General features: G+C 35.7%; 2 protein-coding genes across 3 annotated transcripts; both read right to left on the bottom strand.

Moving 5' to 3' along the window:
- Positions 1-2,057: 2,057 nt before the first annotated feature.
- Positions 2,058-16,674, bottom strand: LOC135676559 (poly [ADP-ribose] polymerase 2-like). 2 transcript variants are annotated; one of them, XM_065187883.1, is made up of 18 exons: positions 16,508-16,674; positions 16,225-16,414; positions 16,037-16,152; positions 15,093-15,174; positions 14,106-14,338; positions 13,875-14,001; positions 12,737-12,792; positions 11,019-11,092; positions 9,057-9,103; positions 8,900-8,949; positions 8,034-8,096; positions 6,245-6,343; positions 4,466-4,576; positions 4,242-4,317; positions 3,648-3,790; positions 3,483-3,556; positions 2,505-2,610; positions 2,058-2,400 (listed from the first exon to the last, which is right to left on the bottom strand). In XM_065187883.1, the coding sequence occupies exons 1-18, from the start codon at positions 16,589-16,591 to the stop codon at positions 2,308-2,310; spliced, it is 1,824 nt and encodes a 607-aa protein (XP_065043955.1). In that variant the 5' UTR covers positions 16,592-16,674; the 3' UTR covers positions 2,058-2,307. The 2 variants fall into 2 exon arrangements, with proteins under 2 accessions (XP_065043955.1, XP_065043956.1); XM_065187884.1 differs by having other exon boundaries at positions 6,245-6,325; positions 16,508-16,672.
- Positions 16,675-18,795: 2,121 nt separating this feature from the next.
- On the bottom strand, positions 18,796-21,732 carry LOC103988576 (universal stress protein PHOS34). Its single transcript, XM_009407155.3, has 4 exons — positions 21,432-21,732; positions 21,227-21,321; positions 20,506-20,627; positions 18,796-19,144 (listed from the first exon to the last, which is right to left on the bottom strand). The coding sequence occupies exons 1-4, from the start codon at positions 21,643-21,645 to the stop codon at positions 19,057-19,059; spliced, it is 519 nt and encodes a 172-aa protein (XP_009405430.2). The 5' UTR covers positions 21,646-21,732; the 3' UTR covers positions 18,796-19,056.
- Between the last annotated feature and the right edge of the window lie 5,373 nt (positions 21,733-27,105).

Raw genomic sequence — 27,105 nt, 5'->3', positions numbered from 1 at the left:
ACTATTTCCATCTTGGATTCTTCTAAGGTTCTGTGAAAAAAAAAAAAAATCTACCCTAGAGATCTAATTGGTCGGATCCCCATCTTCTCATTTTAGAAATTCCACCTTAATGTGTAGGTAGTTTGTCATATTCTTAGGGCCCTTTTCTTATATCTCCATATATGTTCAATATGGAACTTGAACTTTCATCTTTTTAAAACTTGCTAAAGCTCTCCAATAGACTTTTTTTGAATTTGTTAAAGGTTTCTTGCGATTCTCAATTCTAATTTCCAATACTTAAATTTTGGCTTTCACTGAGTTTTCGATAGTCATTGCATAAGATTATAAATCTGTAATCCCCAATTCTTGTTTATGATGTCTGGTCAAGAGCATCAGGACTATCCTATTCAGTGTAACTTTCAGTGACATCAGCCCGAGGCAACGACAACAACCCTTTCTCGCTCAAGCAAGATGGAGCGTGGCTGCTGGCTTCACCTCTTTTTTTTTTTTTTTTTTGAGATGATAATAACTGCAACGAAGTGTTATGAAAAATTACAATGAGAACGTCGAAGATCGCTGCTCTGATACCAAATGATAAGACCCATAGGGTTTTATCATAGAAGAAGAACGAGGAAAAGGATGATCACTTTGAGAGGATCGATCTCTTTCACCACTTTGAGGGGATCAACCTACTAGGGTTTGTAGAATTCCACCTAGAGTCTACCAGGACTTGGACTCTTAATAAATACATAAATATCAAATAAAGTTATAGAGAAAGGTTAATGTTGTGGTATTGTTGTAATCCACCTCCTCCTACCCTGTACAGCCAACATGGAATTGTTGTAATCCAGTATGACATAGACAGTGTATAAAACTAAGCAATATCAAAAGTATATAAACCATGTCCAAGTTAATGTTTGGTTGTGGTAAAAGTTGTCAAAAACTTCAACATATTAAACTAAATTCCTAAACAAGAAAGGGTAATGCATTATGATTCGTGAATAGAACAGCTCCATGGAAAAAGAAAGCAGTGGCAAATAGAGTTGCAAATATCTGCTAGAATTACCTAAGCTATAGAACTAGAGTGGATGATCAGCATGTTGTCTGTCATCAAACTGTCACTTAGAACATAAGTGTCATGGTACATAATTATTTGGAATCTTTATAGTAAAGCATGGCTATCTATGCAGCTTAACTGTCAATTAGAACAGAGATGCAAAAGAAAAAAACTTCCTGCAGCTGTTAAAATTAATATTTATAATCAACACAAAATAAGAAAATGTTACATTAAAAGGAAGAGCAAAATGGCTCTCTTTCTAGCAGACACTAATAGTCACCGACATGAGAGGAAAATAGACAAGTAAATCTTGATTCCGATATTCTCTGAATCAGATAACTATTCAACTTTTTACATTGAAATGCCACAAGCTGTTCAGAGTCCAGAGTTTCAGATATCTATACAAACAGAAAAGCTGGTAAAAATGTCCAACCTGATTTAACCTTATTGTTAATATATTTATTTATGCTGAACTCTGTTTTTGCATATAAAAGAAAAACAACAAGAGAATAAAGGCTATATGAGATATGTATATAAGAATCTGTAATTAGAAATGCCTCATATCTGATATCTCATCTATGTTGTGGCTGAATAGTGGAAAACAAATTATGGACCATGATCTATATGATTCTATATACTATGAATCATTTCAAATGCCTCATCAATCTTATCCTGGAATCATCATTAAAATCAAGTACAATAACGTAATAGATTCACCTTTCATAACTTAATATGGATCTTGGTGGAATTTATGCTCATTGCAACTCAGTTTTCTACACTTTCCAGTGTGGCCTCAGAGGACACATGATCTATAGAGTCAACCACATATTAAGCTTCAAATTGTTTTGCACAATGCACTTCTGATTGTGATTTAATTCTTCCTGAACAATAAGCTTGCTATGAGTCATTATACAGTAACAAGATGTGTAACAATTTAACAGTCTTACTTTTTGACCCACGAGGTTATTTTTATCAGCAAATGCTTAAGGAAAACAAAAACTTATATTGCATCACCACGAGATTGTCAGTCAAAGAAAACTCAGATGGGCATCATATTTTCAGGTTACCATGTCCAAGTTTATGGTTACAACATTGTACGCTGATGCAGAAGGTTGCTTCAAATTTGTACTTAGTGTTTTACAATAGCTAACCTTTCATATGCCCAGCAAAGATACACAATAAACAACAAAACTGATTCTCCAGGCTTTAGGATCCTCAGATCTACGAAGCCCTAGACATGCTGAACAAGAGAAGCAAAGGTACCACGTTGATCAATTCTTGAAATCGAAAAGTACATGAATGACATACCGCATCCGAATCTGCTCTATGTTGTACACAATATATTCATTGTATAGCAAACTACACTGCAAAAGAGAAAAAGAAAACATTCTTGTCTCTCTCATAATTACTTCAAGAAAAAATTATATCTTACTATAACAACCAAGTACTTCAGAACAGAACACATTACCTGAAGATTATTTTGTTCTTTTGGTGTTCCAAGAGGGACAACTACGCCATCTTCAAGGATCTGGGAATCCAATATGTCAGGTGCTGTGGCTCCAACCCCTTTTGTGCTGCAAAACAAAGAAGGTATGCTGTATCAGTTATTTCAATAGAAAGACCACCTACTACATAATTCAGATTGCTGATATTTCAATGGTGCCTCAAGTGCCACTATCATTATCCTATCATTCGAGGCACCTAATGAGGCCTTGAGGAAGGCACCATGTAGGCACCAAAAGGGATCACTGATAGGATTGAGAAATTCCTATTTGGAATTGACTTCTCATGTGTAAACATAGAATAGACTAACCATACCTATCAATGATTTGAATTAAACTTGCTTCATGAAAGAGGTCATTACACTCACAGCACTGTGCCAATAGTCAAAAGTGTCCTTTAAATTGTCAGCATTCAGTCTTTTGCACATGACAATAGTACTTCTTGCTCACTCTTGCCTTAAAGCTTTTGCACAAGGTCATGCTAATCCTTGGTGTTGTTTCCCATTCAGCAAGCTATAGGTGATGACTGTCTCTGGTATTTAATAGTGAAAGCATGTGCCAATCTAACTACCGATATTGCCAAAGGCAATTTGTTAAGCTTATCAGTATGATAGCATTTGCTTTGTGTCACATTCTTATTAAGGAAAAGATCCATATCATAGAATAGCTATTGAATCACACCCATATTCTTTTGAATATCTTAAATGTCAAATAAATTTATATCAGAAAAGTGAAAAGGACAAACAGCAGAAAATTCCATGAATAAACAGTCAAAACTAAGAAAAGGAGTATTTGATCAATTACTACTATCTGATCTTAAGAGAGGACTGTGACTGAGCAAAGACTTAATTTTCTGCACCTCCTTTGTTGTGCTTCATGTTTCAATGATCAATATATCAGATGAAGCTAATCACAACCTAGCAAAAAGAAGTAGAGTTGTGAACCTTAGTTTTCCCTTTGGTAAGCGATCAGCATTATAATCAGCAGCTAGTAGCTCAGCCATCTCACCAAGCGCAACCTGTGAAAATACATATCTCAAATTATCAGTGATTCTCTTCAAGAAAAAAAGAATCACTAAAAAAGCAATTATTTCAACGTATGACATATACCTCACATAAAAGCAGCACCCCATCCCTTGATTGACTTGATGCACAACAATAATTTGCACTTTTTGAGAACATATCAGCAAAATAAACTCCCTTTCCAAACATGTAACCTGTAACTGGTGCTTCTGGAGGAGCAATACGCAAACCTGTTGTTCATGGAGCAAAAGAAGTAACTTCAGGTACTATCTCAACTCCAGTAACAGAGTCAATAAATAATTGTTTCCGTTAAACATCAGTTTGAAAAGATTATTTCTTATGACACCTCAGAAACTTAAAAATGATTAAACAATTGGAGGAATGAATAAACTGTACATAGAGTGGGAAAGTGAAAGAAGCCAATTTCACTTTCAACAGAAAGGCCTGGTTTCTTACATAAAGCAAGAATATTACAACTTACAGTGAAATGAAAGATCACTTCTAAGTTGCAAGACCATGACATCATTCAAACAGTTGGTCATACAAGTAAGATATTATAAAGAGAAACTTTATATTCAGAAGTTCTTTGTAGAAACCTGTCCGTCGAACTTATTGCAAGAAAACCAACCCATCAAAAACCACTTAATTGTTAAACAACATTAAAAAAAGGAGAAGAGATACCTTGTGAAAAGATGCCAGTCCAATTGGTGAGGCGAGAACCATGCCAAAGAAGCATCCTATTCTTTGTACTAGAGAACTGCAATGAACAAAAAGCATATTTCTGAGAAATAAGCATTAAGCATTCTTGACACAAAATTACAAAAGTGAAACTTTGAAATGGGAACAATTTACCAGAAAAAACAAATGAAGCATAAAAACAAGGAAACTAGAAGAGCCCATTTTACCTTTCCATAGCGTTCAAGTTCACCCTTCCTGGAAACCTTAAATATCTGCACGATATCAACTCTATAACCCGAGTGTGTTTTGGCATGCGTGTTCAGTAGATATTTCTTTACCTGCTCAAAGAGAAAAGTTTAAACATAATGTAAAGGTTACCATAACAGAGTATATAAATTTAAGTTTAATTCAAGTTAAGTCAAGAATTTCACAATTTACATCATTGGTTTTTTGATAGCCATCAACATTTTCATCATCACTGTGTATACAGTAAAATAAATATAAATAAAATTTACTTGTAATATATATATATCCTCTAAACAAAGGTAGTAACCATCCGATCACTATCTATATTTCTTAAGGTAAGAAAATATTCTTCTGTTAATATGAGCAGAAGAATTGCATTGTAACATACATAAATCTTGCAGGCATTTAGCATGAGGCTGATTAAGCAGATGTAAAGAAACGATGTACATCAATCTTTTAAAAAGTATCACTTGAATTGATTATAGGTTTGCATGAGCTTTATTTTTAAGTGCAAATTTAAAAAGCAAAAGATCTTGTAACATTTGGATTCTGTAATGCAACATACTGACATCCAGTGAACAACTATCATGTTTTTACAAGAAATATGAAAGCCAATAAACCATATATCTCATGGCATATTGTTAGAATAATCGATGAACCAAATATTTCCCCAAAATATAATTCTATCATGAAAACTGCATAACTTATATTTCACATGACCATGTTTTGTGTACACAACATGTAAGGTATGTAGTTGTTTAATAATAGCACAAAAAAGTACCTAAATGTATTTACCAATCCCACTTTGATGCAAATAGAAGCAAGTTGATATATAACCATGGGTTACAGGTACCAGTATGCACCATTGATTGGGTATAAACATGTACTTTGCTATTGAGATATTAGCACAGTGCAGAGGTTTCCACCATGCCCGTACACATTTTGCTGAGCCAGTATAATAGTGCATTTTGGCATGCAAGTGCCCTATGCAGCACAACGTACACATCAACATGAACTAATCTTGCTACAGAAGGACCCTGACATATTATTGAAATGTGCCAGAATGGGAGGCAGGAGATGGTATGAAGATCATGCCAAGACCAGCATAACATTACATGATAGTTTGATCCTTCTATATAATCCAAACAGTGCAGCAAGAATGTCATTATATGTGCAGGTTTGATTTCGTCATTCCATTTGGCAAATTTCAGATTTACAAATTAGGGTTGCTGCATTAACAGACAAAAAAGTTTATACTTCACAACAAAATTTAATACTTTTGTGCCTGCATAAATCTTAATTGTGCAGTTGGTAAAGTAAACATCTGATATCAAAGTTATACAGAGATGAAATTACATTGAGAAGTTATGATACATCTGTTATATCAACTACAAAGACTTAAGGGAAAAAACTCTTGAAGATCAAATCAATGAAACATTTTTTTTACAACAGGGACTGACGGGACTTTGAAAATCAGCTACTACTTTATTAGACATCAGAACCGACCAAAGTAAACAAAATTTGAGTCAACGAATTATCTGGTCTACCATATTCGACAATATGAAAAGGTAAATCTAATACAATAATACTATGGGAATGACATCCAGTGTGCATGGTCAGAAATGAAAGCCAATGGAATAGCTTCCAGAAGCTCAAAAGTATTTATATTGAAAATGATTTAGATAAAGCTGAACCAATTGAAGTTTTAACATTTGATGTCAATCAATTTTTAACACATAAGAAAGAAAAGCATGGTTTACCATAGCAAATTCATTGGTATCAGCTTCAATTGGTGATAGTTCACAATGCAGTTGCTCATAACGACAATATAGAGGGTCATCCTTCAACATCAAAACAACCTGCTGTCAAACATTTTCTAAAAGACAAGTAAAACATATGTGCTTGCACTTGGCTTTACAAACATAAAAAAGAAAAAGGTATACTGACATAAGTTGCAGCGTGTGTTTCCAAGCTTAAGAAAATTGTAAGCAGACATGAAATCAGAGAAAGAAGAGAAGCTACAAAGCATATAAAAAAATTAGTAACTAGATACAACAACCTAGATACACTTGAAGAGAATCAGAGAGACAAGAAGGGGAAAAGTAAGACATAGAACCAAAGGTAAAAAAACAATCACGAAAATTCAACTTTCCAAATTGAAAACAATCAAGGTAGCCTCATAGGAATCTCAATTCCTGAACAACAGTTTAATGTGTTCTATTCCCTCTCAAATACTTTGGAAATTGTATTCTTTGTTGAGAACAGAGTGAAGGCCCACCTAAATCAGCATCTACTTGTTTGAACATCCTGACAAAGTGTCGAATGTTAGTTTTCTAGGAGCAAAACATCTAAAAGTTGTTAATTTCATCCTTCTTAAAAATTCATCTGTATGGGTAGTGTGGAGATCAACCTAAATTTTCCAAGATAGTGAACACACAACTGACCCATCGAATACAGGGTGTTCAATATATTGAATAAACAAGGACAAATATTTAGTTAGGCAAGCCTCCAAACTATTGCAGCTTAAGGGTAATAAGTTGTCCATAGATTCATGTTAATACTGAATAATAGGAGTCAAGACTTTTTTCTTCTATGACAATAATAACAATATCACCAACAACAACAAGCAGCACGGTCCGAACCATCTGGGGTCAGCTGCATTAGTTTTTTTCTCACTATTAAGCTACATTCTTCCTAATCATACATTTTTTTTATTCAACATCAGATCATTTTTTAGAGCAATCCAGAATTAATTTATTTGCAAAAACCTAATCGATGACTTTGTATTATCAATAACTACAAATATTAGCTCAAGTTACCAAGCAAACCTACCAAACACAACCTTAAGTGCAATCTAAATCATCATATTGCAGGTTTTGCATCTGCCTGAATCTGAAGATGTTCTGCAAAGAAAAATTGTCTAGATCATATGTTCAGAATGAATCCCTCCAACTTAACTACCTCCAAAATCACCTGCCATAAAGTTCCATTACTTCTTCTGTGATGCACAAATACAATCATGATAACTTGCAAGATGTGTAGATTGTTCAAGATCAAGGTAAAAGTTGAAATATCCCATAGAAAGTAGTATGACTAATAACCTTGCCTCAGATGAACTCGACTCAGAAAAAGTAATACTCAAGGAGAAATCCAAATAGGATAAAAAAGCCCTCTATGAATTTGAAGAAAGATCTACAGTAAAAGGATAGGGTTTAAAGAAGATGATGTTTGTTGAGGAAATCATGTGCAGGAAATTTCTTTATTCAGTTTTTCAGGATTCAGACAACTTGTTTCGTCATATAGTTGGACATGTAAATCAGTGAAACATCAGTCAGTACCCCAAAACTGCAACTTTGTTTTGCCAAATACAACAGAAACGTTCAGTTCTCACATAGTAAAAACTGAGAAAATCATATTTTAAATGAACCATATGTGAGTGACTACTCTCAGTATGTTACAATTAGTTATTATCACATTACTGCTATTAATGTGGATCTAAATTTGGAAAAAACCCTGATTATCAGGATTACTATTCACATAACAATATACCTGTGTCTCAGAATCATCCTTCAGAAGTTTAGTCGCAATCTCAATCTCAGCTAGGCTCTCAACCTTCAAGTATAATGGAAAAAGAGACATTAGTAGAGAAGCAGCTAGATGTTGGAAGGTCCAAATTTATGGTAAAGATAGAAAAAAAGGGACATGTAAGAGAGCAATACATAGGGTAAACCATAAACTGAGTAACACAAATGGTAAAATTGGAGGCTAGCTTATATAGTTGTCTAGAGACTCCAAACATGGGTTGCTAAATATCAGGTGAAGTCTGGTCCAGCAGGTCCCCGACTGATATATGGAATGAATTTTGAAACGATCTAATTAGCTCAAGTCAAAAAGTGAAAACTGGAAATATATATGCTACGGTAGAAGTTCCTGGGGTGGAAAGCCTTGCAGTTCAACATTGTATACAAATACCACAATCAGCAAAAGAGAAGCCAGTAGTTATCTGTAGACATCTAGTCATGCTTGTGCATCTATTTCTGACTTGATTCTTAGTTGATAAAAAAACTTGATTTGAAACTGAATAATCCAATGATTTAAGTCAAGGCAAAGGTACTTCACTAAATCTGACATGTTGTTCCAGTGCTAGCAAGTAACTTCTACTCACAATTTAGTAACAATATAGATTACAGTGTTCAAGACAAAAACATAGCAGTAGGTGGAATTTATGGACAAAGAAATTGATGAATCAGTTAGCATACTGTTTCCTCAAAAGACACATGCAAGTATACCTTATGCTTGAGATAACAAAATTCAATAAACAATATCTCAGCAAAGCAGATAAAGTTACCCTGATCTAAGTTAGTAAATATAGACAAAATATACCAAAGTTCTTTCGAAAAAAAAAAAGGGTTTACCATTTCTAGCTTTCTCTTTAATTTGCTAGGGCTGTCGATAACAAACTCACCTGGAAGGCTCATTATTTACACGAATCAGTACCACAGATAGCCAGTTAAAATAAAATTACAACAAAATTAAGCATTGCACAAACTAGACTGGAGAAATGGAACATACGCATCTTTCTAAAACCGAAGTCATGAGGTATCACAGTGTAGAACTCCCTGCAGAATAAATTTAAGATACCAAGACGGTAAAATTCAGATAACATAAACAGATCACATCATATTATATATATATATATATATATATATATATATATATATATATAAAGAAGGAGCAGAACCATTGTAGAATGATGTCATAAAGAAAAGGGGAAAAAGAAAGAAAAAACAAATATATTGGTTTATATTTCTTCATAAAGATAGAGGCTGAAGTTATAGATCTGGAATGTTTTGCAGTTGTAATGGTAGAAGAGACAGGTGATGCTTTCTTGGGTTTGAACTTTGAAGCATATCCTTATCGGCTCATTCGCTGATCTGTACAGAGACGAGTATTGCCCCCTATAACAAAGCTGGTCAAGTTGTGATTTCCATCTTTCCTCAACTCTTCTCATTTAAATTTTGTTTTTTATAGATTCGTTCCATCTTCCACAGTTATACATCACCATGATAAAATCATTAAGGTAAAGTGTTGACGTCAGATTGACAATTGTTTACAATTTATATAATGTTGATGAAATTTTGCTTTGTAAGCAACCAATACGATGGTTGCGCACTTTTAATTGACTAAATGTCTTTTACCAAATAGAAAGAGAAGGCAAAGACAGGAATTGTGCAATAAAGCAAACAGAGAAACAGAATCACTGATACATATAGACGCACATAAACAAATACAGACATGCATGTATATACAAAATATTTAAGTGTCAATTATGCCCTTCAGGTTTTGTATATAGGGAGTTTCAGACCAAATAGAAACCATCTAATACATCGTAACTTTCAAAATGCTCACACTATTATCATATAAATGTGATATAGACGACATTCAAAATTTAGAACACTTAGACATCGATGGACAAGATAAGTAATCAGGAGATAAAGGCCATCTTAAAGCTCTGTATTCTTGAGTGACCAGATCCAACCCAATATCTAATCATCCATATCTTAAATTGACTGACACACAATTTATGTGAAATTTATCCTCTTAATTTCCCAACTTCTCTCTTGGTACTTTCCTCCAAGGCTAATATTGATCTCCAGTTTTTTGTGTCCTAGCGTGACAGCCTCTTTTTATGACTATAATCCTCTAACCGCATAACTAAAAAACTTTAAATCAAGAGTCTACCCAAGAGATCAATACAACCCTTCTAGTATTTAAACTCAATTTCAGTCCAAAATCAAAAGGCAGTGCTTATCATGCTCATGTTGATTAGAAACACTAGCACCTTAATGTAATCAACTTTCTAAACCAAAAAGGAATATTGAAGGATGCCAAGTAGGGCACACCTCAGAGAATTGATGAAAAGAAGTACGTGAAGGAAAGGCTCGTGGGGTCTAGGAAGGGTCCAAAGTAATGTTAATAAAATATTTTCACTAAAGCTAGAGGATCTACATTAAATAAAATCTTTTCACTAGAGCTAGAGTATCTACAATCTTGTACCAACAAAAAGGATCTTATTTGATTACTTTGGGATAGACTAACATCGGAATAGTTCCTTTTTGACCAATATATAATCATATATTTGTGTATGCAATAATTACAGCATTAACCTTGGGCACTGCTATATATATGCCATTCAACACAAAATGTCCAACTACATTGTTGTATCTCAAGCCCACAAAAACAGATGATCATGTTGAAAATTTTCTAACATAGGAGAGATTAAGTTTTTCTGGCATGAATTTAGTTACATCTAGCAGACTCTGAGTTATTTGCTTAGGTTCTATTGCATTTTTTCTCAGTATCATTTCTCAAATCACTTAAAGTGGAGTAAAATTATTCTTAGCCAGACTAATAAGTTAGTTGCTGATACAAAAATAAATGCACAAATCATTCATCTTCCAACCTCTAGCAGCCATTTTGAAAACAATTACACTCTAGTAGTAGATCAAGCCAATAAAAGTATCACATGCATACCCACTCAGTTCTTCCAATTTTTTCCTATCTGATTGTGCAATCACCTCTGAGATTCTTCTCAGAACATCATAACCCTGTAAAAGGAACTTACCATCATCTGCAAAGCATCCAGTAGATCTATAATAGTAGGTGCAACATCAGAAAAGGCTTAAAGAAACAAATCTGTTCTATATTCATCATCAACCTTAGACAATATATAATAATGAAGGCAATAAAATGAACAAAACCTATAAACAGAAAAAGAATATCCATCCCATTAAATGTAGTAGTTAAGACTTCAGACAAAAACAGAAGTGTTCGTTCTTAGCCTTAATGGCTTCAAAAGTGATTCTTGTCATACAAAAAAAAAATTGTTTAAGACACACCTGTAAAATACAGTTCTGCAAAAGCTGGCACACTGTCCAAGACCTCAATCTATATCACAGTGTTTGTCAAATGACAAGTCCATGATTACATGCATAAAATGAATCAGCAACATATACTAAATTCAGAGTTACTAGATCTGAAATTTTATCAAGAAAGATCGTATTGAAGTCCAAGTCCACTGAAATATTTTCTGGAATCGCAAATGTGCAAACTAAACAAAAACCTTGCGCAAAGGCCATGGATAATTGTTCTTATAATGGACTCACAACCTAGAATGCAGACCAATGTTAACCTTCCTATATCACGGCCTCACTTTTGTGCAGGGCTTGTGCTTCTTGCAAGTCTCACCTGAGCCGAGCAGTGTGGTCCATGTTAGATGGTTTATTTTTCATTAGTGGGTTCAGAGGTTCTGTGAGTCAGATGAGGTATGCAGATATGTTAAGTGATCCTTGAACCATAAATCATGGAGTAATTCACCAAAAGAATCAATCCAAATTCACTTATGAAATTAAGTCTGGCAGAAAATACATGCATGACTAAAGGAAATGTTGTAGCATGCCATGTGCATTTACACTCCAGATCTAGTAGGTTTCAATTATTGTTAGAACCCATATTGGATGACAGTGAGGAGGGAAGAGAGGAAGGGCAACTAGTGCTGAATAGCTAATGTTGACTAATTCATCGGAAGCAAATATTTTAAATAGTAACAGTCAAAAAAAGAGGTAAAGGGAGCTAAGGATGTTGACCAATACAAAGAAGATAGATGAGAAATATAGGACACAGAATAAGAAAAGGAATGTCATGTGATTACTTTGAATGACCTTTAGCCATGCTTTTAGAAAATTCAGGCATCACTTAGTAACAAGATTGGTAGTACCCTGATAACATGCTGGAACCTACTTGCAATACAATTAAAACTAACAATTTTCCTTTTTAAGAAATACAATCTACAAATGAATTTTGTTCCCTATGTATGACCTGGAAAACACTAATATAGTAATAATGATGTCATGCTAAAATGGATTGTTTTTTACCTAAATACTTAATTGACAATAAAAACTACAGAAAAAATATATATTATAAAATGGATCATCTTTTTTTCTAAACAATTAATCGACAAAACAATGCCTTCTTATTATTCTTACAATTCCATATGATTGAAGATGATATCACTTTGCACAGTTTATAGAATAAAAAAATAAAGCTCATACTAGACTTCAATTACAAAAATTTTTATCATATCACACATATACTAGGCCTTCCAATTCCTTAAGGGGTTTATCTATCACAAGTTGTTTTGCATTATGTAATTCAAAAAAGAATAAAAATGACAAATCCGAGATGAGCTTCACCTTTAAAATTGTAGCCTTACTCAGCTTACCAAGTGGCAACTTTTCAGCATTATAACCTGGATGAATAAAGATAAGATGGTTATCTCTAAAAACCTAAAACCATAGGCACTCAGCATCATCACATATCATACTTAAATAATCCAAGACATGGTAGTAAATTTACAATAGAAATGCCAGAAAAATTAAAAATTAGTGATATGTACTGCCAAGGTATTCATTTAAAGGAACATGAAATACTATGGTTAGACTGTTGCCCAAATTAATTTTGTTCGACTATTTTGACCATCAAAATGATTTGTCAAGTTCTGCAGCATAAAGACCATTGCATCACCTTCCTGGTCATTTGATTGATAATCATCATGAAAAATTTTCTTTCTAAATCTTGCATCTCCAGCATTTCATGCCACTACATAGAATCTTAGATGGTACCTTCGATTCCCTTCAAAAGTCCAGATGAACGTTATCAAACAGAATTGACCCAACAAAATGGTACCAATATAGCCCAGATATCAAACTTAATAGTTTTAACTTCTAACAATTACACCATGCAAAATATACGATTCCCGATGTATGCAAACCATGAAACCTGCTTCTCCATGTCTCAACTTCCCTCAACCACAATTTATTCTGTCCCTGCTCCCCACATCACCTCAACCTTGTCCATCCACTTAAGAGGCCCACTCACCTTGAGCCACTCCATCTTTTCAGCAAGGAACTGTAAGTAAATTTGCCACATCCCAGTTCTTGGTTCAAACCCTCAGAGCCAGCATCTGGAACTTTCTCCTTGCCAGCATTTTTCCCTCATTGTCCCCTTTCTCTTTATAATTGTAATACCCATCCTGCCACAATCCTAAAAAATATGTATCCTGTGACTTCCACACTGAATAATGAGAAACTTGCAGCAGATAGATTTGAGCACAAAAGCTCATTTAAATGTTAAAACCATATGTTGCAACTAAGTACACAGCTTGCTGTTACCAAACGAGCTAGATCTTTCACCGCATCATAACAAGATCATTAGTACTCGCCATAAGCTTCTCCATCCTTTCATGTCAAACAAACAGCTCCACCAAATGCATCATGCATAATGTTAGTTATTAAAAGAAATGTTAATCATGTGCATGTATAGACCGCTTACCTATTTCCAACATTTGCTGCTTCATCATGCTGATATTGCAGATAAGGGAAATAAACTTGGCAATACGGGAATCAAGTTTTGTAGCACGAAGTTGACTACTACTTGATTGACAAGTCTTATCGGGTGCCTGCAAATAAAAGAAAATCAAATGTCTATGTTCAAACATATATTCTACAGAAATACTAAATAGAGAAAAGTTAAAGCCTGTCATCACAGGATACAATGCATAACTGTTCCATTTTCTGAATCGGTATAATCCATTTCCAGCCAAGTGTAACATTTTGGGTGACATTTAAACTCTTTGCGAAGACACCACTGGTTCTTTGTCTTGTCATAAAACTTCTTCTCAAATTCATGTATCGCAGCTTCTTGAGAAGTATAAGGACCTAGTAACTTGTCTTGACCTCTTACTCCGACCCTACCCCATCTATGGTAAACCATGTACCTTATACCATCATCAGATTCTGCAAATAATATATGGTTAGTCTATGAGTATATAAACAATCTCTCAGTGATAAAGTACAATTACATAAATATGACTATGACAAAAACAAAGAATTATATTTATAAATGCACCATGAGTATCACAAACTTCAAGTGTAGATCTAATGCCTAGCATGCCAAATGGTCTAGAAGGAAAGTGTTGAGAATCTTGAGACATGGGGAGGATACAGTTGCAATTATATGCTTATATTATACTAAAGATGATAAAATGTGAAGCTGAACTTGTGATAGGTCCAAAGATAAAAATTAAGCTACTGCACAATTAACTTGAAACATATAACTAGTGGATTAGTGTTAACACAAGGTACAAGTCATATCATAAAATTTACAAGTGGGAGAGAAGAACCAGCAGATATTCAGAAATTAACGGGAATCTAGACATTAATTCACATAGAAAACTAACAAAATTTAGCATAATTCCTACTCCATCCTTTCCACTATGCTTTGCAATCTTCTATGAATGTTCCTCTTGAGCAGAACAGCTTCATTTTGTCTTTGCACTTGACTAATTATGGATCAACAACTATCACATTCAACAAACCAATCCATTAGTTTTTCTTTTTCTAAGACGCATTCATTTACATTTCAAAAATCCAAAAGCCAAAATGAGAAAAGAATTTTTTTTTTGTTTTAACAAGACTTTAGACTTGACCAACTATCATAGATTTACATGTTGGATCAAATCAGAGAAGAACAGAACATAGAATTACAAACCTAGAACCTGGATCACAAAAAACTTGTTGTTGTTATTTCCAACATTTGTCTGATTTAGGGTAGCACTGTACATCTCCTCTCCCTGCAACAAAAACATAAAGAGTAATTAAATCTGATGGGTTCCCAAAATTCACAACGCAAATTGCCATAAAAACATTTAAAGATAGTTTTGCATTAATACTAAAAAGCTGATTCAGGACTTATTAACCACACAAAATTATACTTGACATGAACAATCAACAGGACATCCATCAGGTTTCAAGAATGAGGTACAGGTCAACTCCATAAATGACTAACAACAAAAACCGCAACAGGAAATCCGTCTATCTGATCTACTCACAAGTAACATCCGGCTGAACAATGACAAGTTTTGAAGATTACTAGAGAATATTAAGCAAGGTTCATCGTACCATGGTGTACCGCTTGGTACGAGCGATATATATCGATTTAACAAATCGATATAGACGGTACATATTAATATATCGGGGCACTCCCACCATATCATATGTTGATACGTGCCGTACCGATGGTCGGTCGGTACACTGGTATGAACCGGTAAGGCAAACCATGATATTAAGAAAAAATCAGCATTCAAAGAAATTTCACGCATGCATCTTGGTTCTTAATAATTAGATCCTAGACACGCAAGCATGTTCTTTCTATGGGGTAAAACAGCAAATAGCATGAGCTACCACACCTCTGGATTAGACAAGCCAGAATAGAAGAAAAATGCCAGAAGGATCTATGTTAGGGTATTTCTCGGCAGTCAAAAAAACATTATAATGATAGCCATTTTAAATTAAAGATTCAACAACACTTATTTAAACGAAGGTCAACCATCTAGAGATGCACTCCATGTTGAAAAATCTACATGCTCTCCTCCAACATACTTTTATTCATTCCCAGGCAAAATTGTGCTAAAGAAAAGGTCTTTACTTGCATACCTTGTTCAAGACATGAAAGCTCAACTTTATATGATCTGGGAGGAAGGGGTCCAGCACGGCGCCATTCTTTTTGGTCATTGTGACCCGCTTCTCCTCCTTATTGCCCCCCTCGTCCTCTTTATCCAACCAAAATCGATGAGATTAATAAAACCAACCGCATGAAACCCACCAAGTAACCCAAACTCTACCTTCGGCATTTTCCACCATGGCATCGCCAGCCGCATCTTTCCGCCTCTTCTTGGCGCCCTTGGAGACGCCAGCCGCATCTTTCCGCCTCTTCTTGGCGCCCTTGGAGACGCCATCCGTCAAAGAATCCGCCTTGTCGGATGCCTCCGCTTCCCTTTTCTCCTTGCGGAGAGCGGCGTCCAGCCGGCGGACCTACGGAAGGAGAGAAGGAACTGTGAATGAGCGATGGGATCTAGGGGGAGAGAGGGGCCGAGCGAGAGAAGAGGAAGGGGAGTGAAGACTTACGAGTGTGGGTTTCGTCCCGGAGGTATTGAGGCCGCGGTGGGAGAGCTCGGCGCGGAGCTCGTCGACCTTGAGCTTCGCGGACATGGCGGTGACGAAAAGTTTCCTTTCTGCTGCTGATTCAAGAGAGAGAGAGAGAGAGAGAAAGTGGAGTCGTTGTGACGAGCACCACTTGAAGTTCGACTTAATAGGGAGGAGGGGAGGGAGGGAAACGTGCCGAGGAAGACTGGACCGAGTAGGGATGAGAGCTCAGGCCCATGGAATTGGGTCGGATGTAGAGCCCTTAAAGAGATCCGGTTCATCCGCATCCGCATCCGCATCCGACCCAGTAAGTTTTAACCCACATACAGCAACTAAGGGTTGATTCCTCGTACGCCTCACCTTCATTTTGTTCTGCAGATTTACCACATGACTCCGACTTGTTTCCCTGCTTAGGACCGAGGGTTGTCACACAGCACCTGACACAGGTTTAATAGTGTCTTTCAGAGCACAGGAATAAGAACTGTGATCTGAATCCAAGATTTATCATCGATCATATGTGGACCAGGATAAATCAGATAGTATATTGATGCGGGAATTGTATCATCCAATACACTTAGTATAGATAGAACATATACCAGTATCATGCAATTTTTTCTTTTGTTTTTTCAATCTTTTTTTATGATTTATCTAAAACTCAGTAACTTCCTATATACCAACAACAGTGTTGCATCGGTATGGACTGCTACAGTACTAGTACAAACCTTGACTCGTTACACTACAGAAATATACAATATACAATATATATATATATATATATATATATATATATATATATATGAATATTAAAACAAACATATACAATAGGCAAATGAAAATTTTAAAGAAACAGACATTCACTGGATTTTTTAAACTCGCGATTGCTTCAGTGAAAATTTAGAGAAGACGTATTAATGGCTCTTTAAGTCATTAAAATACGGTCAGATGATGCCACCCAGGTCGTTATGTGTCCATTAAAAACCCATAATATAATATTGAAGGACATCCAATGTCCTCCTAAGTTTCTTCTACATCCAATATAATATTTCATTATCCTCGATCCCATTGAAAAGGGAAATCACATTTTACTCACTGGTTTCCTCTTCACATAGTTCACCAAGCCACGAGTCTTGATCCTCTTCATTGGTTTCCTCTCCGCTTTATATCTGCTATCCTATTCACAACCAAGCACAAGTCTTGACATCCCATTGGAAAGCAGCAGCTATATCTTGCGCATTCTCCTCGCCGGTTTCCTCTTCACATAGTTCACCAAGCACAAGCCTTGACACTAGTAGAGAAAATTGCCTCCCAAATATTCTGCCAACACTCAATTGCTTACCATCATGCATTATTAGCATCCATCAAGTGCAAAGAGACCAGATCAAAGTTTATGTGATGTGGCCACATGTGCATACGGGCTGTGGAATACCTGTAGGAAACCTGCAACGCCGGATCTTGATTTGCCCAAGAACCGTTCGCGACGGGGATCTGCCTAATAAAGCCCAGCCCCAAGATTCATGGCTCCTCCGCCGGAAAATTGGACGGCTCGAGATGCAGCACCGGGGGCGGAAACTGAAGTCCCGAGCCAGGATGCCCGGTAAGTCGTCCATGGGAGACAGAACCGTGAGATCGAATCGGAAGAAAGGCGTCTTACGTAGCGATTTTCCTTTTTTTATTTTAATTTTCTTGTAATTGGTTCGAATCGAAATCGAACCAAACTGGAATAGAAATCGAATCGATTTGATGATTCACCTATTCCAAACCAAACTGAAACTGATCTGATTTTATTTCGATTCTTGATTTATAGAAATCGAAACTGGTAATTCCAATTCTAGATCAACGATTCTAGTTACAATGATGTATAGAAATCGAAACTTACAGTCCTAGTTCTAGACCACCGATTTCAATTTCAAACCGGATAAGCATGATAAAAAGATAAGAATATAACCCATAAAGCACCTGTGCTACATTGGTTAAGTGGTTAATTTCAAATTGATGATTCGAACTGACACCATCGATTTCAATTTTGATTCCAAAATAGATCTCAAGCGATTTAATTTTGGTTCCTGATGTTGAGAACCAGAATCGAAACTGATGATTCTAGAATTGTGATCAGGACTAAATGTGCTTGTGTTCTTATGTTCTTTTTTTCCTTAAAATAAGAACCAGAATTTGTGTTCTTATTTTCTTTAGCACATCGAGGCTGGTGATAGACCTTTTTCAAGTGATAGGGAAATGCAAATGCTGATTGCAAAATAATAATAATTCAAGCATTATTTTGCAAAATAGAAACATTAAGCTATGAAGATAGTGCTTATTACACTTCAGACAATAAAATGATCATTTAGTCTTTCCAGACAACAGGAAAGAATCTGCACTATGAAGATAGTGCTTATTACATTTCCAGAATCAAGATGTGTGGATAATAATAGTTGTTCTTTCTTATCATCCACATCTTAACATGCTATCTGACATAAGGTTAATAAGCTGGGCTAATAAGCGTTCAATTTGTACGGCAGGCAATCGGTATTAGTTTAGTGCTTTGGCTTAGGCTTCTTCACTATCATCACAGTGCAATGCGCATGATGAGCACAGTAATCACTCACACTTCCCAACACAGCCCTGCCGGAAAAATATAAATACAGTCCGCTTCAGTGGAATTAAGAAACTCTGCAACCGAATGATTTAAGCATGGCTATCTACTTCAGTTAAGGATCCTGGAAATGCTATGTTTCTTCTTTAACTTGATAAAGTCTAAGTTGGTTGTTTATAGTGATGCAAAGCCAGAATTAACTACCACATTTCTCAAAACTAATTATTTATGTGAGTTTGCTTCGCCATTTCAGTCAACATTCCATTTGGAGATTGCATGCCATGTTACATCACATCACATCCCTGTCCAAGAAATCACCAATTATTCAGAAATTTATCATCCTCCTATTATTCATAGGTGAATTACCAAAGGACATCAAAGGTCAAACGTACTTCAAAATATGTTTTCTGGTCTCTCAAACTTCCCGTGTGCTCTTTGTTTTTCATGCAACTTTATTTTTGAAAAAGATCTTTTGATAGCTTAGTCCAACATCCAAGTTTCAAAGTTCAATATATCATTAACACAAATCAACTTTATTTTCTAAAATAAAATCACCAAGAATAAAGAGTCTCCATCTTGTCTTTTCTTTTTTGTGTTTCCTATATGTGCAAAGTCGAGATTTTATGCAGTTGCAGACAGTATACATGCCCAGAGTACGCCAATCTACACAGTTTTACCATTTTTTTCAAGACTTAACCTGTTATGTGAAATCTATATATTCACATCCTTCAAATTACACTGCAGTCAATTTAATCAATTTAATATTGATGTCTAACAGTATCTTAATGCTATAAACTCAGTAAAAATTAAGCCGCAACAGTGATTAAAAGCTTAAAAGATTAAACAAGAATTTCACTACATCCTCGTAGAAATTGCATGATTGTAAATTATTGTTTCAATCCACATCTTGGTTTTTACATTTCTATGTTAAAGTTAGACATGCCTAAGTCTAAAAACAGTCTGAATCTAAGCTCTTTGGCTTTCTTCCAAACACACAGTACAAGAACAACTCATCCTCCATTATCCTTGACCATCTTTTCCAGACAATAGGTGAGTGAAAATCCAACAAACTCTATAGCTCAGTAAGAAATAAAGGTTAATAATTTTTACCATTATTGTAACATCAAATATCTTGACAAACCTTATTGAATGCCAATTGATGCTATATTCCATCACAGAGTTTATATGTTAAATGAATCAGTTTCTAAGGCTATTGCACAAGGTGATTCAACAGGTGATGCTACACAAATAGGGAAACTCGAAGATCAAAAATAGAAAGTAATATCTAAAAAATGCATCACTATGGTGACTGGAAGATCAAAAATAAAAGAAAACAATATGCACCACTGTGTAAAATCAAATTTAATACGAAATGGAAAAAACATGTTACCTTTTAATTGCTCCGTATCCATGGCTTCCCACAACCAACATTTCAGCATGGTGTTTGTCCACTGCCTCACACAGAACGTTTCTGGCATCTCCTTCCACCACTTCGTATTCAACATCAAGCACCTATGTTGAGGGAAATTAATAAAGAAAAGGTCCCAATGAATTCTAGCATTCAACAGAAAAGTCCATAAAAACAATAATCTTTACAGTCCTCTTGGATTGGTGATTATTTTGAATGTCTGTATTACAATACACCAAATCCTTTTGCCACTACTGTGGCTCAAGAATGGTATTTGCAAACGTTAAAAGTGTAATTCCTTTGTTTGCTATGAGCTCAACGCACTTAATATCAAAATGGTCACATTCTTAGCTGCCAAAAGAGGCTTTTATAAAACTATAAATAGGATTACGTGTTTCTTATTTAGTTGAAGAGCAGTGCTTTAGACACCTTCAAACGAAACCCAAAAAGGAAGCACCATCTGAGATACTATGTTGGGCTGATTTTGTTGATGCAAGGAAGCAATCCTCAAAAATGTTTACCGAGATCACAAAATTAACGAACGCAAGTAACCATAAGTCTGCCAAAACAACAAACATAACTATGAAATGACGGCTTCACTACGACCACTAGTTCACCGAATTATATGGCGGTAACGACAATTCACAAACAGCCTCGCCAAGATTTGGAAACCCTAACGAAAAATTGAGAGCCACGAAGTTACCGAATGGGCGGCGCAGATATCCTTAGCTTTCTCGATCACCTGCGACGAAATCTTCCTCAGATCTGACTCCACAAACGGCAGCACATCGGTCGCTCCTGCGATCGTCAACACAAAGACCCAATCGATCGAATCACAGGCTAGGGGAATGGTAACTGAATCCAAACTTCATATGGAGGGATAAGAAGAAGAAGGAGAGGTGGAATACCAGGGCTGGCGACGCTGATGACGGAGGTCGGCGTGGGCTTGGCGGTGACGATCACGAGCTTATAGGACCCGCTGGGACGGACGGCAGGGGAGAAGAAGTGGAGAAGGGTCCACTGGAGGGCGTAGAAACTGTGCTCGCTATCGTCGATGCCCACCACCATCACCGCCTTCCCCACCGCCTCCGCCGTCGACGCATCCTCCGCCTTTGCAGCCATTCCCTCTCACTCTTTTCTCGTCCCAGAAAGAGGAAGAAAGCAAGACAGAGCAGTTCGGTATAGGTTCCAAACGGGAGCGGTAAAGAAGGCGGGCTAATTGCGTATTAGCCTAAGCCTACGTAGTTAGCTAGGTTTAGTATCCCGATTATTATATTTTAAAAAAAATTAATATTATATAATTATGAAAATAAAATATCTAAGTCTATTTAACGTTTTAGTTGATGACGAAGGATGATATCTATGGTGATGGATAACAACATCGTCGCTAGGTCGTGAGTGGTTATTATGAATGCAAAAAGCAATAACAAAGGTGATGGTCACTTAACAACTACATCGATGACAAATACGATATCATACTCAATATCGAATGAGACTAATATTTTTTTTTATTATTGGATATATCTATCGAGAGCTCGACAATTGCTCGCCTACTAATCTCATGGAGGTTCCCTTCCCGATCAATGAGAATCACGACAAATAGAATTTCTTCTCTAACGAGCCTCTCAATCTCCCCTTTTTATACTCATGTCGAAATGACACAACAACAATGGGAGTGGTAAGAGCTTCGATGACTCTAGATTCACGTCAACGATTCGCCTAACGGGTCAATGACGAGGCAATCATCATCTTCGTTGTAGACACCACGACAACCACCACCATCCATGTTAATACCGATGTAGTTGTCAAGTGATGAAAGGACCACCGATACAGATGCCGAGCACCCCTTTTATCACTTAACAACTGTGTCAAAATCAACACAGATGCAAAGCAATAAAAAAAGTCACTCAAACAATTGCATCAGCATCGACGATACAAATGCATAGTGACCCTCACCTCTTATCATTGCTTTATTCATTCATAATAATCAGACCCCCAACAGCATCGTTATTTATCATCACCGACTTCGTCTGTTATCACCAATTAAAATATTAAATTTTTTATTTTTATTTTTGATAAAACCAATGATATTAGAATAGACATTAGGTTTAGGAAAAATGGATGCTTCACCGTCGGATACGCTTTCTATGGATTTCTGGCCCTCTCTTACACAACTCTCAAGGTCTGCGCGGAGTCCTTGTGGGCCATCAGTAGGACCACTGCGATAACCAATCATGAGAAAGGTATGTGTCACATGAGGCAAGCGAGTTCAGTCAGAGAGAGTGTTTCTCTCATTAATCAAGGAGTGGACCGTTGCTAGTGATTCCCCAGCCCTACCAAAAATCATTAATCTCCTTCTAAATGACATCCTATCTGAGAGATGTGCCGAAAAACTTGCACCATTCATCACTTCTACTTTCTTTTTTCCTCCTCTTATTTGTCTATATTCTTTTATTATATCTTTCTATTTAAAGATACATCTAGATTTCAAACTAGAAGATGGCAAAACATGAGTGCAAATTTATCATGGCAGATACAATAAATAATGACCCATGGCAGATGCCAATGATACTGCCTTCATAGATGATCCTATGCAGTAAACGATGGTCTAATCAATGCTATTGCGCCTTTTGATGCTTACCTTGTTTTCATGTCATGCGTATAAAATAAGTGGATATTATCTTTTCGAATCTTTTTCATTGATAGAAGATCGATTTAAGGAGTTGATTTAATTATGTGATTTGAATATATGATTGATAAAAATCTATCCTTTAAAACTTATATAAATATTCATCTTCTCAATGAATAAAAACAATCTCTTTCGTAGTAAATTTAATATGTATATGAACCAACTCAACGATGATCCATGTGACAAACATTGTGCTCAAACCCTGACTTGTGAAAAGGGATTTTGCCAACTAATTGGGATGCCCATGAATGGAGTGGATGCTTTGATTGGACTCCCAAAACAAATAATGAGGTGACAACCCACATGGTTTCCACCAACACATGGTTTCCACCAAAGAAAAAGCTTATTTTGCTACGGTGGAAGTGTGTGGTATCCGAGGAATCACAGGCCCACCCTTTCCAAGACCAGCAGCCCTCCATGGCCCCCCACCCCTCGCACTTATATTTCAATCAATTATAGTATCTTGTTCTGTGTTATATAGTTGCATTCCATCTTCTTTCGACTTTCTTTTTTGATTTCCTGAGAAAAGTGACAGATTTTGTGTTCTTCGGTTCTTCCCTCCCTTATTTTTATTTATTTTCTCAGCAAAGATAAACAAAGGATAATCGTAGCGAGTAGCTACGAACCCCATAGGAAGAAAGTTGCTGATGGACCTTGAGAAGGTGGCCATTTGGTGAGCCCAGGAACCACCAGATCTGCAACGGGGAACACACAAAACAGAGGAGGAAAGATATAAAGGAAACAAAAGAAAGAAAGGATAAGTAAACTAATTGCATAGAAAATTGGAAGGTGCAATTACTCAACACGGCTCAATACAGCATCAATATCTCATTAAACGCAATGCAAGACAAAGACAGCCATGGCATCATCACGAGGCAAAAGAAAAAGACCTTCAATGTTTCACTAATAAAAATAACATGATTTTTATTAGTGCTATAAACACTGTGAAAACCCAACAGTTGTCTCAAGGGACAGAAATGATATTTGATGGAATACAGGTCTTTACTAGTGGGAATCGCTGCTTCAATCACGAATCATTTAAAGACTGTTAACTACATAAGAAAGTGCAGCACCTTCCATCTCAATGCAGTGTAAAATTTGGTGGTCATCAACTCCTTACACCAATTGTCCCTTGATATCAACCAAAAGAAAGTACCATAAAATATACAGAATCTTCTATGCAACTTTCATGTTAGTGTTTTTGGATATCTTCCCTATTGTTCTCCTTCCAGATAGAAGGCAAAGAGAAAAAAGAGACTGATAGATATAGACAAGGTACACAAAGCCCCCACTTATATAGAAACAACATAAGTGAACCATTTGATTAAAATTTACACCAACAATATCTCATCTGACATTTAATGAAAGTAAATAAAATCATTTTGAGGAAGCAAAAGAACAGTGGCACTCGATTAACTTGATACATATATTTACACCAGAATCAATATTGATACAATCACAAATGGATGCCTTCACAGCATTCTTGCCATCTGTAATACCCCATAAGCTTGACACTTACATATTTATCCATCATAAATTTGCTTATGTACGTCTCCTGAAAACTGTAGTTCTGTCATACATCATTTTTTCAATAGGAATAAATAAAAATAATCACATGCTAATCTTTGCCTTAGTCTCTTCTATATTACATCTAAAAAGAAATAATATCTACTCATTATGTATGTGATAGTTCAATTGTATATAGTTAACACACTGTTTGGGACTTCTCCATGAATTTAACGAAAACGCCTTGGACTACTCAGTTGGTTGGACAAGCTCACGCTCATGGTGGATAAGATTTAAATCAAAGATTTGCAATAATAAAGTTCATTTATTGAAGAAATAAAATGATTGATTTTAGAAACCATGTCGATCACTTAAAAGTTAAAACAACAACAAAATGGTCAAAAACGACTCAACTGTTAATCTTTCTTTAGTCTCTTCTATATTACATCTAAAAAAAATTGATATCTACTCATTATGTATGTGATAGTTCAATTGTATACAGTTAACACACTGTTTGGGACTTCTCCATGAATTTAATGAAAACCCCTTGGACTACTCAGTTGGCTGGACAAGCTCACGCTCATGGTGGATAAGATTTAAATCAAGGATTTGCAATAATAATGTTCGTTTATTGAAGAAATAAAATGATTGATTCTAGAAACCATGTCGATCAGTTAAAAGTTAAAACAACAACAAAATGGTCAAAAACCACTCAAATGTCAATCTTTCTTTAGTCTCTTCTATATTACATCTAAAAAGAATTGATATCTACTCATTATGAATGTGATAGTTCAATTGTATATAGTTAACACACTGTTTGGGACTTCTCCATGAATTTAATGAAAACCACTTGGACTACTCAGTTGGTTGGACAAGCTCATGCTCATGGTCGATAAGATTTGAATCAAGGATTTGCAATAATAAAGTTCGTTTATTGAAGAAATAAAATGATTGATTCTAGAAACCATGTCGATCACTTAAAAGTTAAAACAACAACAAAATGGTCAAAAACCACTCAACTGTCAATCTTTCTTTAGTCTCTTCTATATTACATCTAAAAAGAATTGATATCTACTCATTATGAATGTGATAGTTCAATTGTATATAGTTAACACACTGTTTGGGACTTCTCCATGAATTTAATGAAAGCCACTTGGACTACTCAGTTGGTTGGACAAGCTCATGCTCATGGTCGATAAGATTTGAATCAAGGATTTGCAATAATAAAGTTCGTTTATTGAAGAAATAAAATGATTGATTCTAGAAACCATGTCGATCACTTAAAAGTTAAAACAACAACAAAATGGTCAAAAACCACTCAACTGTCAATCTTTCTTTAGTCTCTTCTATATTACATCTAAAAAGAATTGATATCTACTCATTATGTATGTGATAGTTCAATTGTATATATTTAACACACAGTTTGAGACTTTTCCATGAATTTAGTGAAAACCCCTTGGACTACTCAGTTGGCTGGAAAAGCTCACGCTCATGGTGGATAAGATTTGAATCAAGGATTTGTAATAATAAAGTTCGTTTATAGAAGAAATAAGACGATTGATTCTAGAAACCATGTCGATCACTTAAAAGTTAAAACAACAACAAAATGGTCAAAAACCACTCAAACTGGTTCAAAATCTGCAAAACAACAAAATGCACATGTGAGATGACTGATAAAGCTACCTCAGGAAAGAAGAAACTATAACCATAATAAGCCTATTGATCATGCAAAGACCACTTGTCCGAATTCAACTGAGCAGAGATGAAGCTCTCTCTCATAAATCCCTTGAAAAGGAAATGGCCCTTTGCTTCTTGACTCGGGGAAAAAGTACAGAAAATATCCGGTCAGCAGGTAACCAATCTCGCTGTTATCATCAGAGATATGTGCTTCGACCAAAGGTTTCTCTCCTTGTATGCTTAGCAAAAATTCCCAAGACAGGAATTTTCACCAAAAGCACCACTTATATGCAAAGCTTAGAGAGAAAGCCTATAGGAGCACATAAATGTCTGATTTGGCTAATTTTGCATCATACCAGAAGAAAATAGTTCGATAAATTTTAGCTACAATCAAGACCTATGGTGAAGAATATATGCACTAAGGAAATTCATTGTACGAGTAAGATAACAGTTGCTAAGTGGGAGTCATCTTAACATGAATGTTTCCATCAAGAAATAGTGTGAATAACATAATATTTTCTTTTCTAAAATCAAGAAATAGTGTGAGTAATCTTAACATGAATATGTTCTTTTCCCTGATATCAAGAAATAGACCCTTTTTTTTTCCAGTTTAGACAATATACTCTTGTTAGGCTACTTCTTCAACGTCTACGTTCAAGGCCACCCAGATTGTATTTGTGAGAGATTAACGCATGGCTAAGATTCAAAAA

This window comes from Musa acuminata, chromosome BXJ1-6, assembly GCF_036884655.1.
Source record: "Musa acuminata AAA Group cultivar baxijiao chromosome BXJ1-6, Cavendish_Baxijiao_AAA, whole genome shotgun sequence".
NCBI classification, from domain to species: domain Eukaryota; kingdom Viridiplantae; phylum Streptophyta; class Magnoliopsida; order Zingiberales; family Musaceae; genus Musa; species Musa acuminata.
Note: the sequence above shows the minus strand (reverse complement) of the source record. Positions and strands in the feature narration are given on the sequence as shown.

Bases quoted from the DNA above. Each gene is read 5' to 3' on its own strand.
- LOC135676559 (XM_065187883.1), bottom strand. From the start codon at position 16,591: ATGTCCGCGAAGCTCAAGGTCGACGAGCTCCGCGCCGAGCTCTCCCAC. The intron at 15,175-16,036 runs GTATGCAAGTAA...TTTTTGTTGCAG, and splicing joins GCTTTCATGTCTTGAACAAG to GGAGAGGAGATGTACAGTGC. The intron at 3,791-4,241 runs GTATCTCTTCTC...CATGAACAACAG, and splicing joins GACTGGCATCTTTTCACAAG to GTTTGCGTATTGCTCCTCCA.
- LOC103988576 (XM_009407155.3), bottom strand. From the start codon at position 21,645: ATGGCTGCAAAGGCGGAGGATGCGTCGACGGCGGAGGCGGTGGGGAAG. The intron at 20,628-21,226 runs GTAACTTCGTGG...CCCTCAACATAG, and splicing joins ATATCTGCGCCGCCCATTCG to GTGCTTGATGTTGAATACGA. The intron at 19,145-20,505 runs GTAACATGTTTT...TTTTTCCGGCAG, and splicing joins GGATACGGAGCAATTAAAAG to GGCTGTGTTGGGAAGTGTGA.